This window comes from Erpetoichthys calabaricus, chromosome 8, assembly GCF_900747795.2.
Source record: "Erpetoichthys calabaricus chromosome 8, fErpCal1.3, whole genome shotgun sequence".
Classification (NCBI taxonomy): domain Eukaryota; kingdom Metazoa; phylum Chordata; class Cladistia; order Polypteriformes; family Polypteridae; genus Erpetoichthys; species Erpetoichthys calabaricus.
The window spans coordinates 130285616-130299402 of NC_041401.2; the positions used below are offsets into that span (position 1 = coordinate 130285616).

General features: G+C 43.2%; 1 protein-coding gene across 2 annotated transcripts in view; it reads right to left on the reverse strand.

The window, feature by feature from the left end:
- Positions 1-13787, reverse strand: part of prkcz (protein kinase C, zeta) — a 381379-nt gene that overhangs the window by 48151 nt on the left and 319441 nt on the right. For both annotated transcript variants that reach the window (XM_051931388.1, XM_051931389.1), the window contains exon 11: positions 376-465. In XM_051931388.1, coding sequence (XP_051787348.1) covers positions 376-465 — 90 coding nt within the window. The remainder of the gene's footprint in view (positions 1-375; positions 466-13787) is intronic.

Here is a 13787-nt window from a genome sequence, read left to right on the forward strand (position 1 = left end):
AAATGTTTGCTTGCAGTGTTTGAATAATGTTCCTGTCTCTCTACAACCTCCTGTGTTTCTGCGCAAATCTGTGACCCAAGCATGACAACATAAAAATAACCATATAAACATATGGTTTCTACTTCGCGGATTTTCTTATTTCGCGGGTGGCTCTGGAACGCAAACCCCGCGGTGGAGGAGGGATTACTGTAATAAACTTTTTTTTTTCTTGGACAGGTGTTTCAACCATTATGTAAATGTTCAAAACCAATACACTCAAAGCTTCTTTATTTCTAAAACAAAAATAATTATAAATATTCAGAACATTTCATTGCCTAAACGAAACCCCTATAAAACTAATAAGAGAAATAATGTTATAATGGTATATCTGCCTACCTGGTCCCAATCAATGCTGCGAAAGAATGTGTGAGACTTGATTTCAGAAAATCCTGTTTGCACTTGACACCCTAGTCGATCTTTGGGATCCTGTTTAAAAAAATAAAACATATACAAAAGTATACATCTGATAAAAGGAAAAGAAAAAAGTAACTTAGTTTAAAACATGTTGTAAATTTTTTGTACTGTGCTTTCACAAAACAATTAAATCTCAGCTCACAGATAATTTCCTTCAATAACACATCTATATACAGTATGTTGTTCCTTATGTTGTAATTCAAGAACCTCTTTGTGAAAGATATTTTTCAATATCTCAGTGACATTAACTCTTATGTAGCTTTTATTTATTGTTGTGTCTCCATTAAAGGATAAGTTCAGTATTTTTCTAGTCAGTTATTTCTTGATGGTAATTATGGTTGTGGCCACCAGAGGGTCCTCCAGCTCCTCAAACACCCGACACAGATGGGTTCGGACACAAGTCACAGCAAAGAGGAAAATTTATTTATTGTTGGGTTTCCCACCATAGCCACAGTTACAAAATACAAGTGATATTTTTTGTCTTCCTTTTCTTTCTCTCTGCCTCCTCCACTCTTCCCAACAAGCTTCATCTCCTTCCTCCTGAGTCTGGCTCTTGGAGCTGTGGGAGGCAGCTCCTTTTAAGTAATTCCCTAGAAGTACTTCTGGTGTCCCAAAGGCTTGGCCCTGGAGCACTTCCACGTAAGGAGGGAGCCCCAAGAATTAGGGCTCATTAGTCTCCGCAGCACCCCCTGGAGGTACCCATGGAACCAAACAGGGCTGCGCCAAAGAACACCAATTCCCATGATACCCTGTGGGCCGCCATCTAGCGTTACAGGGGATACCGTGCTCTGTGCATTCTGTCTCTCCCTATTCATCAACAATGAGAACGTTCCAGCCAGGCAAGGGTCCTGGCTGTCCCTCACAAGGTATATAATATATAATCTATATAATAAAAGCCCAGCGCGGCGTCCGTGTCCAGGTTCCTTTTGGCTGTATAGCCGCCCCCGTAGAAAAGCCCCAGTCCTTCCCCTCTCCGAATTCCTACTTACCCCCCTCCGTTCTTTCCCCTTTGTGCACGTGAGTATTTCGAGCCCCGCGTCTGAGTCGGATGGTTCCCCTGGTCACCAATTCGTGTGTTTCAAGCTGCGATTTTCTATTTTCTCCCTTCCGGCCCACTATGCCTTTCCGTCTTCAGATACCCATGTGCACTTGTACGGAGGAGACCTTACGGAACAATGCCGAAACGAAAGGCAACTGAACCTGCTGCTGCGAGAGAGGACACATTACAACATCATCACGAAGCAAAGAGGCAAAGGCGTGCCAGTCGCTCGCAAGAAACGGACAGTCAGTATTCACACAGATTAGCTCAACGACGCGTCTCTGCCGCACAACGAAAGGCAACTGAAACCCCTACAGAGAGAGAAGACAGATTACGCCGTGATCGCGAAAGAAAGAGGCAAAAGCCTGCCAATGAGACACCCGATGACAGATCCTTACAATTGCAAAACAACCGTAATAGACAAACCCCTACAGAGAGATAGGACACATTACGCCATGATCGCGAAAGAAAGAGGCAAAAGCGTGCCAATGAGACACAACGTATACGATTCTGATTAGTCTGCGTCCCACACTTCGTGAATCATGGGTTTTGTTATGAAATTTTGTTTCCCATGCAAAAATCAAATGCGGTGCGATGAAGGACCCAGTTCACGACTGGCAGCCGCATTTAAACGGAGTCCTTCAACTGTGGTCATCCAATGCGCAGCGTAGCGCGCGCCAGGTCGCTAGTATATATATAATTTGCAACATTAAGTTTTGGTGTATAGTAATACTTTTTAAAAAATATCCTGCCTGTTTTTGCAGTTTAAAATAGGTTTTAATGGACACCAGTCTGGGCAGCTCGGTGGTGCAGTGGTAGCGCTGCTGCCTCGCAGTTAGGAGACCCGGGTTCGCTTCCTGGGTCCACCCTGCGTGGAGTTTGCATGTTCTCCCCGTGTCTGCGTGGGTTTCCTCCGGGCGCTCCGGTTTCCTCCCACAGTCCAAAGACATGCAGGTTAGGTGGATTGGCGATTCTAAATTGGCCCTAGTGTGTGCTTGGTGTGTGGGTGTGTTTGTGTGTGTCCTGCGGTGGGTTGGCACCCTGCCCAGGATTGGTTCCCTGCCTTGTGCCCTGTGTTGGCTGGGATTGGCTCCAGCAGACCCCCGTGACCCTGTGTTCGGATTCAGCGGGTTGGAAAATGGATGGATGGATGGACACCAGTCTAAACATGAAAACAAAATTTTCCCACCCAAGAGTGTTACTGATTATAGATGCGAGTTTAGACATTGCATATCCATGTTTTTTGGGGAGGAAAAAGGCATTTTTGTTTGATTTAGCTGTTTAAAAGAAGACTGGCTATGTACTTTACCTTGTTGCTCATCTCTTCCTGCTTTTTTTTCTTGTTTTTTTTTCTTTTGTGAACAATTTTTTATTTATAAGGAACAATAATCAAACAAAATGGAGAAAGTGACTAAATGGAGCCTGTGTGACTAATAAAAGGGCCAGTAGTAGATAGTCAGAATGAAAAAGAAAGGAAACAAGGAGGGTGAGTTTCCATCACCACTAGTTACAAGTTAGCCAATCAAACAAGAGCTTGGTGACTACAAGTCATTCCTAGATATTGGAGCCAGACACTCTGTTAATCCACAATGATGAATGTTGACAAAGACTTTTAGAAAGAGGATTGTCAAGAGTCAACAGAAACAGAACTGGGGGATTTCCATTGAAAGGCCAGTACCAGTTTGGCAGTGACGTTATCCACAACAACCTCTGCTGGAATTGGCTGAGAGAGAGTGTGGAAATGTCCAGGAGAAGAAAAATATAAGGCGAAAGAGGAATTTGGATAGAAAGGATTGAAACACAATGGCAAAAGGAAGTGATAGTGGGTCGGTTCCAAAATAAGTTTCTGGAAACATTTAAGGAGCAGAAGTGACAAAGGGAATCGGTGAATAAACCCATAGCAAAATATTTACATGAGGTAAAATACAAGCGATGGACACAATTACTCAGAGTATGTGGTTGAGGAGTTCCTGAGGGACAGAATGATATTCTTAAAGGTGGTATTCCATCACAAGGCAATGGAGGATGGAGATCACTTTATATCTTTCAATTTTCCATTATATATTAAGAAATGCTGAGTAGGTGCATTGGATTCTGTTCCTTCTTGAAATCTGCTCCTTGGAGTTTATAAAACAGTTATAATCCAAAATATTGTCTAAATGTATACAGTCAGTCTAGCCCCATAAGATACAGAGATGCCCCTCACCTCTGCCCATGTATACTGTCTGGTGTCCTCATTCATCACACTTCACATGTCCTCAAGCTTGGACTGCTCACAGACAATTCACAATGCTCGAGTAGATGGTGGATGAGGTTCTGAATGATTCTAATGGAATTCATATTTCAATGTATAAAATCTAACACCCCACCCCATCCTGGGAAATCACATTGACAGTTAATTCTGATAAGATGAAGTGTCATAAGGATGGTCTAATAATATTATGAAAAAAACATATGTACTTAGGAAAAAAATAGTAACTTAGAAACTAGTTTTTGCTCTGGCACATTTATGACCATACTAGATCAGATAAGAACTGTTGCATACAGCTGTTTAGCCCCTAGCTGAAATGTCAAAGCAGGAACTGACTGGCCAGCTGGACTGGGGGTGGGGGTTGAAGGCCTTGCATCAATTTACTTGTAACTGGTTTCACTAGGGTGCTTTGTTATAATGCTGTGTGAACACGTCACGTGAGCTCCAAAATCATAGGCAGGGACATTTTAGAAATATGTGCCGACTTTCCCCTTCCAGGAAGAAAGCATGGACTGGAAAAAGGACTAAGTCATATTGAAAAAGGACTATAATGAATCAGGGGTGTTGGTTCTACACTGTGATATCCCATTAATACAGAAGGAACATCAAGAAATTTAGGCTAACGAAATTTTTTCTCTTTCTACCATTTTTTTCATCCTGAGGAGAGGCCATCTCTCTCATTTCATCCAGAGACCATGATGAAGAAGAGACATTGCCGACCAAGGACCAATCAACATATTAAAACAGACTTGACAGCCACCTGCTAATCTAAGAATATTGAATGGTTAACATGAACCAGGTTGTATCGGTATTTTCTCACACTAATTGTATTGATATTTTGGGCTTATTATCTGTACTGTATGAATAAATGTGTAACTTTGTCTCTTGCCTGTGCTGGTACTTGGGGTTACAGATGTAAAGGAAAAGGTGAGAGTATTGAACTACAATAGCAGTCAATCCTGATATTGTGGTAAACTTATGGGAATCAGTGCATTCTATTACGGTCTAAGTCAGGGGTCCTCAATCACAGTCCTGGAGGGCCACAGTGGCTGCAGTTTTTGCTCCAACCCAGTTGCTTAATAAGAAGCACTTATTGCTCAAGTAACACTTCTGTTTCACTTTAGTTGTCTCGCTCGTTAAGATTTTGAACCCTTATTGCTTATTTTAGTCTTAAACAGCCATATTCTTGGCTTTTAATTGCTCCTAATTAGCAATAACATGCAAATGACAAAAGAGACCAGCATTTCTCCATTTAGCTTGTTACCATTTACACCTGTGTGTATTTATTATGCACTATTTGGTTAAATTAAATTCTTGGAAGGAAATTGAAGAGGAAAAAGTGAAGAACTGAGAATTACTCATCCATTTTAGCCTTCAAATCATTTGGATGATGTCCTTAGAAAGGGAAAGAAAATCCAGGATATAAGAATTACCTGACATAGCAGAGTTAAAACACTAACAAGCCATGAAATTAAATTATTGGCAAGAATTGCTTTCTAATTAAGCAACCAGGTTAGAACAAAAACCTGCAGCCACTGCGGCCCTCCAGGACTGTGATTGAGGACCCCTGGTCTAAGTAATAAACAGTCTGGAATGGAAAATAGGGTCACCTTAGAACCATAACACAACAAACAGTGTTATTCAACAAAGCAAAGCACTCCATTCATTCTTTAACATTAGTGGATGCACTCATATATAACACTATAATACATTCTTCAGCACCAGCAGATGGCCCTCCTCCACCTCAGTTACTGACACAGACAGAGGAGTCAGATGTCTAGATAGGAGGAATGCAACCAAACCCACTCCCTCCAAATGTGTTGTGGCTACAAAACACATCCCTGCCCCAGGATATCATCCACTGGGACTCTAAATTGAAAATGGTGCAAGTCTCCTGGAGAAAAGTCACTGGCAAGAGCTTCTCTCACTGGAAGGAGCAAAGCACGGCTCTCTATACCTCATCCGTGCTCCTGTTAACTTTAAAAATGCCTATCCTAAACCTGTCCATTTCAGTAGTAAAGAAAGAAACACGTAAGTAACAACATACAATAACAAAGTGAAGATAAAGAGAGATAATTTTCAAATCAATTAGAAGTCTTTTTTAGTTAATGATGTTATCTGATACTGGAACTTTTGAGGTACCAGCTCTCATTCTTTGTAAACCTGTCTGCTACTATGCACTCCATGCACCTATTCGAAAGTTCTTTAACCAAACTAATAAACAATTGATAATCAGGAAACACTCCTGGACCACAACACCTTTTTCCCCTTTATTTCAATTGGAAAACATCTTATCCAAGAGATGCTGTACCCTTACCCATTTCCTGACTCCCATTGAAAGAATGGACGAGTCAGTGAAACCTCTTCACCATCGCCTCTGTCTTCTAACTCCAGTGTGCTGTGCACTTCTTTGCTGCAGTTTGCTGTTCATCATATCCGACTCTCTTTTTTGCTTTTGACACTTTATATCCCTCACCTTGTCAGTACACGTCATTTTTGCATCCCCCCAAGACACGCTGTACAGCTGACAAGTGTGCTTCCAGAGATGGACTTGTTAGTGTAATCTCATTACTGCTCACTAAAGCTCTCTAACTTTTTCCTGCTGTTCTGCTCTTTCACACTCATCAGATTCCTCTCTTTGATTTTGATCCATACCCTGTGCACTCCTCTAGGCACTCTCTTCACACTTTCCAGTCAAGTATAGCACAGATACAACTGTTGTTGCCACTGTAGTACTTTTTAGCACCAGGCCATCTTTGGAAACTTAATTGCACTGATCAGTGACATCATCATTACTTACAAGGCAGTTTTTAGCTATTTGTCCTGGGCTTGCAGACTTAAAACATTTCATCAGCTCTAAAGTAACAAAAATAATATATTCATAGGTGTCAATCAGAATTACATTTATTAGCCAAGTATGCACGCATACAAGGAATTTGGCTCCAGTTTTGATGATTCTCCAAGTTACATAATCGACACACACACAACTATTAATCAGACATCTGAGATAAAAAATAAGACAGAGAATGTAGAAATATAAATGCATACAAAGTGCAGAGTGCAACTCAGTGCAAGAAATGCTGATATAAACACTGAAAAACAAGTATTAGCAATATATAAACAGTACTGCAAGATCCTGGGAGGCCTAGGAGGTGCGGTGCCCAGCCTGATTAAGCTGAATTATATCATTTGTGAGCTTGATGGCCTGTGGGGAAAAAAAAAAAAGTTCTTATATTTGCATGTTTTGGTGTAGATTAATCTATAACACCTGGCCGATGGAAGAAGTTCAAAAAGGTTGTAGCCTGGATGTGAGGGGTCGGTGATGATTTTCCCTGGCTGTTTCATGGCTCTGGAATAATACAGGTCCTGTAAGGTGGGCAGACTGGCACCAATAATATTTTCAGCAGTCTTGACTATTTGTTGTGGCCTATTTTTATCATGTTTAGTCACTGATCCAAACCACAGTTATGCATGAACTGAGAACAGACTCAATGACTGCTGTGTAAAACTAAATCAGCAGCTATTGTGGAAGGTTGCACATTTTCCGCTATGACAGGAAGTACATCCACTGCTATGCCTTTTTTATGATGGACCCTTCATTGGTCTCCCGTTTCAAGTTCCGGGAGATTATAGATCCCACAAACGTGAAAGTTTCCACAACTGTCACAGCAGTATTACGTATGGTGAGAGGGAATAATATAGTGGGGCCTCTCCTAAAGTCCACTGTCATCTCCACAGTTTTGAGAGTGCTTAGCTTCAGATTGTTCTGACTACACCAGAGGGCCAGCTGCTTAACCTCCCTTCTATATGCAGACTCATTACCATTCCTGATGATCCCAATGATGGTTGTGTTGTCCGCATATTTGATAAGTTTAACAGAGGGGTCCTTAGAGGTGCAATCATTAGCGTAGAGGGAGAAGAGCAGTAAGAAGAGCACACATCCCTGGGGGGGGGGGGGGGGGGGGGCCCGTGTCGATCGTACAATAGCTAGATATGAGTTTCTCCTAGTTTCACCTGGTGTTTGGTCAGGAAATTGGTGATGCATTTTACAGGTGGAGACAGGGACAGAAAGTTGGGTGAGTTTCAAGTGGAGTAGTTCTGGGATCACTGTACTGAATGCAGAGCTGAACTCCATAAGCAGAATCTTTGCATATGCCCCTGAGTTGTCAAGATATTGCAGAATGTAGTGCAGACCCATGCTGACTGCATCATCCACTGACTGGTTCTCTCAATAAGCAAACAGAAGGGGGTCCAACAAGAGAGATGTGATGTCCTTCAGGTAATCTAACACCAGTCTCTTAATGGTCTTCATGACCACAGATATGAGAGCAACAGGCCTATAGTCATTCAGTCCTATTATACTAGATTTGTTGGGGGCTAGTATGAAAGAGGCTTGTTTGAAGCATAAGGGAACTTCAGCAACCACTAATGATTTGTTGAAAATCTGAGTAAATACAGGGGCCAGTTAATCAGTACAGATTTTTAAGCAGGAGGGTGAGACCCCATCCGGACCTGTTTCTTTGTTAGTGTGTTGTACTTTGAAGAGCCGACACACAACCTTTTCAGAGATATTTAATGCAGGTTGAGTGGGAGAATATGTGTGGGGGCTGGGAGTCCAGAGAAATGTAATGTGATTTAGCCTGCGTGATACATGGGTTAAACCAGCCTTTCACTTTACCCTTCACCTCTTGCCAGTTCATCTATTACAGAACCTAGCAGTAGTGGAATAGCTCAAGAGTGTCAGCAGCAGAAAAGGTGTCATTATACAATAACTAATATATGGTACAGTTTAAGTACATCTTTACAATTATTATGGCAAAAAGTGGATGTTTGGAGATTTAAAACAATGACTGCAATTGTTTGACTTTTACAATTGTGTTTGCTGTTTTAATGGGTTTGAAAAGCATATGTTGATTTCATGAACTTAGAGGCATCTGCTTAATAGGAAGAGTAAAAAAATGAAATAAAACAGGATAAAATTTTGTATAAGTCTGTACACTGAGAGGGCTGGAGATAAGGAGATAATGTCATTTGTATTCTGGGGCTTATCAGACCTGCAATAAAACGCATTCAAATCATCAGCCAGCTGGTGATTTACTGCAATTTGAGGGGATAGTTTCCTGTAATTTGCATTATTCTGCAGTCCTTTCCACACTGATGCAGGGTCATTGGCTAAAAACTGATTTTTCAGTTTTTCAGCCTAACTCTTTTTAGCCAATTTGATTTCTTTTGTCAGTGTCTTCCTTGCCCATCTAAGCAGTTTTTTTTATCCTTGCTTCTATATGCAGCTTCTTTGGCTTCATGAAGCTGCTTGAGTTTTGCAGTGATCCATGGTTTGCTGTTGTTAAATTTTAATCAGGTCTTGGTGGAGACACACATGCAACTCCCCAAACACAACACAGATAGTCATGTACACAAGTTTAGCACATACGTTTTAAACTTTTTTCCCGTTTCCCACCTGCACAGCACAGTTCCAACCACAATAAGCATGGCACACACCAATATCTTCTCTCTTCACTGTTTAGTGTGGTGCTGAGGTGTCAACCGTTGCATGGCTCCACTCAGATTCCAATCAAGGTGGTTCGTCGTGTAGTAGATGCGGCAATGCGCTGTAATCAGCGCATGTTCCCAGCCTCTCTCCTCCTCTCTTCTCTTTTCCCCTCTCTCTCTCTCAGTCTACCTCCACTCCTCCTGGCAAGATTTGTCCTCTACCTCCTGAATGGAAGTGGTCCAGATGTCCCATGATCTTCTTCAAGCAGCATTGCCAGGTACAGCGGAAGTGCAGCAACAATGGGCTCAGCAGTTCCTACAGCACTCCCTGGAGGCACCCACGAAACTCAACAGGGCAGTGACAAACTCCAACTCCCATGAAGCCCTGTGGGAGTCAGAGGCAGTGCTGCCACCCAGGGAGCTGCCATCTAACACTCCAGGGGAGGTAATGCCCTGCATATGCCCTCTCCTCCAGTCCTTCCTCTATACAGGTGTCCTGGCCAGGTAAGGGCACCAGCTGTTCACCATACTTGACAAAAGTTAACATAAGAAGTTACTGTTTTTACCAGTTCATGTAAGATAGCAGCAGTATCTTCAAAGACAATTCTTCACCAGTGTACTTATTGCAGTTGAATGCCAATCCATGGGACAAATAAACAAAAACAAAAAGAATGCTAGAAAATTCTACAGCACTGAACTAATGTAAAGCTGCCATGTTTGATCTTTGTTAAGAAGTTCATTAATATTGCATAGTATCATCAATACCTATCTCTGGAAAGAAACAATGTGTTTTTGGACACCCTCAGGACACTCAATGCCTGATCAAAAAACACATTAAAGATTGTAAAACATGAAAAAAAGAAGAAGAGTGATTCAAGTCAGCAAATACAGTACATCTACTTCTGCACACATGCAACACTCTGCCTACTCACCACTCTTGCTTGACCAACATGCATCATGCTGCCACTCGGAGTGAATCTCACTCCACAGTTAATGTCATATATAACAACACAGTGTTATGAAACTCAACAGTTCCGAAGCACAAAGCACCAAGAAAGACATAAAACAAGAATTTGAACCTCAGCCAGAGAAGGAACCCTGGCTGAAATAAAGCAAACAATAAAGCAGTTGTGGAGTAGCCTCTACCCGCAGGTTTCATGATTCATGATTTCATTTAGGAATAATTATATACAATATAAAAAAAATGGGAATTTCATTACAACATGTTTGTGAAACACCTAGGGTCTCATGTATAATGCCGGGCTTAGAATTCACTCTAAAACATGGCGTATGCAGAAAAGTGGAAATGTGCGTACAGGCAGTCCCCGGGTTACGTACGAGATAGGGACTGTAGGTTTGTTCTTAAGTTGAATTTGTATGTAAATCGGAACAGGTACGTTATTTTAATAAATACAATTGTTGACCGACTGTAACCAAGTGCTCTGCCAATGAATGATAGAGTTTCATGGTGATGGTTTTTCTCTTCTTTACTGTATCACCAGCACTTGCATCAGATTTGTGTTTCAGAGACATTGTTGAAGGGTGAAGACAAAAGGTTAAGATGAGCTCTTCTGCACAGCACTGTACACGCTATCACAGCAGGAAGGCACCCCTTGTCAGCACATCTGGTGTACTGACAGGAGACAACTTCCTGCTATGTATGTAACAGAACAAGCAGGCTTGCTATTGAGAATGAATGGTGGCAGTGAGGGGTGGTTCACCACCCGCTCACCACACAGTCACCTCCACTTGCATACAGTATGCTGCCTGCAGCATCAGCCCACCGTGAGTGAACAGGGTGTGGCCAAAGGCGGGTAGTGAATCGCCCACTGATCGTCCCCATTGAACAGGCAGCCACCTGAGGCACACTACAATGCTGACCCCCACCACCCCATTCACCCTCAATGGCCTCAGTTCAGCCACAACCAGGTCACCGCTTGCAGCGTGACCAGCCGCTCACCGAGAACGAACGGGGCAGCCGTTTGAGGGACACTGCAAGGCTGTGTGGTGGGTGGGCAGTGAAACGCCCCCCTCTGCCCCATCCAGCCTCCGTCCACTCAGGAGCAGTAGCTGCGGCGGCGTGGTGGGTGTGCAGCGAACCGCCCCCCGCCGCACCGTCGAGCCTCCGTCCTGCACACAAGCGCTTGCCACACCCCCAGCCGCCCACCGAGAATGAGCCGAATCAACCGGAGCCATTCGAGGGACACTACACTGCGCGAGCAGCGAAACCGCACCCCTCCAGCCACCACTTGCAGCATTCCACAGGCCGGAGATGACGGAGCGGCAGTTACTGAGGAGCCTGCGTTGCGTCCCCCAGACAGATGAAGGAGCAGCTGCGACCCCGCTCATAAGTTGTATGTCGGATGTCCATAACCCGGGGACTACCTGTACGCACAAAACAATTCAGATGCGCAAAACCATGTGTAAGCCAACTTCCATGCAGTTCTGCTCTATAAATCCCAGTCTGCGTGAAATATAATGCACATGCACGGGTCTACCACCCCACCCCAACTCCTCCCTGAATTACGCACATTTGAATATACAAATAAATATAAATACTCCATTAAGTTCAGCATTTTGTGAAAAAACAATGGAAAAAGCACAGGGAAAAAAGAAGAATTTCAGCGAATGCAAAGGAAAGGCAAAGAAAAACTTACTATTTGTTGGCTTAAGCAGTGGTAGAAACAATAAAAGGAAGCTGAACAAGTGATACAGAGTGGCGGAGACACGTGAAAGTTCAAATTCAGAAAGATGCACAGTGCCCAAAATAAAAAAGAAGTCAGCAGATATCAAAGTCGCCATGAAAAAGCGAGTTGTAGTCCATCATCTGAGCGTCACACGGAAGCGTATTAGGGTGCAGAGAAAAGAAACAAAATTGGGACACAGTGAAGAAAAAAGATCAAAAGGTCGACTATAATCTCAAAATTTCCACTTTAATCTCATAGTTTATTTTGTCATTAAAGTAGAATGTCATAAACTTTATCTTAAAATCGATGTTTAATTCACTAGAGTTTCTCAAATCCCATCGTAACTAAAGTTGCACATTAAATGCTTCATATTCTATGTGTTCTATGTGTGTGAACCACTACGTGCTTCTTAAACTGGCTTTCTCTTTTGCAGACAGGAGTGCAGAGACACTGATCTCCACATAGAATACATTACATTAACAATATTACAGCTCTCTGAACATTTTAGAATACTAAGATGTATACCTGATATCCTTTTTTGATGATGAAATGCTTTAAACATATATTAAATGTCCACTTGCTGCAGGGACATCGAACTGTTGGCCGTAAGTTTGCATCCCTATTACTTGCCCAGAGAGTTTGGACACGTCATTGTTGTTATTGTGTACATCCCTCCTCGGGCAGACGTGGAGACAGCGAGTGACATCATCCATTCTGCTGTTGCTAAGTTACAAACGCAGCACCCTGAGGCGCTTGTGCTAATCGCTGGAGACTTTAACCATGTGATGCTGGACAAAACATTACCTGCCTTCTCCCAGTATGTGGACTGTAACACCCGGGAAAATAAGACTATTGATTTACTGTATGCAAACGTTAAAGACGCATACAGCGCCACCCCGCTGCCTGCGCTTGGGAAAGCAGATAATAACCTGGTTCTGCTTCAGCCTCACTACAAACCAAAAGTGAGGGTCCTACCTGCAACCACACGATCATTCAGGAAGTGGACCCCGGAGGCAGAGAAGGCTCTGAGAGAATGTTTTGGAACTACAGACTGGGATATCCTGCAGGGATCACATAGTGAGAACATTGAGGAAGTTGTTGACTGCACTACTGACTACATCAACTTCTGTATGGACATTGTAGTTCCAGTAAGAACTGTACGCTGCTATGCTAACAACAAGCCATGGATTACAAGCGACATCAAGGGCCTTTTGAACCAGAAGAAAAGGGCTTTCAAAGGCGGTGATCAGCATGAGCTCAAGTGCTTGCAGAAGGAACTCCGAGTCCAGCTCAGGGCGGTGAAGGAGCAGTACAGGAGAAAGCTGGAGCAGAAGTTGCAGAATAACAGCATGAAGGAAGTGTGGGATGGGATGAAGATCATCACTGGCTGCAGCTCGAAGCGGGGTACGACCATCGAGAGAGACGTGAAGAGAGCAAACCAAATGAACAACTTCTTTAACAGATTTGACCACCCTAACCCACTCTCACTCTCACCTCGGAGAACTGCACCCTCCACAAATCCTTTTGCTGATACCAGCATAGGAGAGACATCCCCACCCATAATTACAACAGCGCAGGTGAGCAGAGAGCTGAGGAGACTTCGTGCCAGCAAAGCAGCGGGTCCAGATGGAGTATCGCCACGATTGCTGAATGTGTGTGCATCGGAGCTGGGGGGTCCTCTACAGCGCATCTTCAACCTGAGCCTGGAACAGGGGAGAGTCCCGAGGCTTTGGAAAACATCTTCCATCACCCCAGTCCCAAAGGTATCACGTCCTAGCGAGCTGAATGACTTCCGGCCTGTTGCTCTGACATCACATGTGATGAAGACCATGGAGAGGCTGCTGCTTCACCACCTGAGACCACAGGT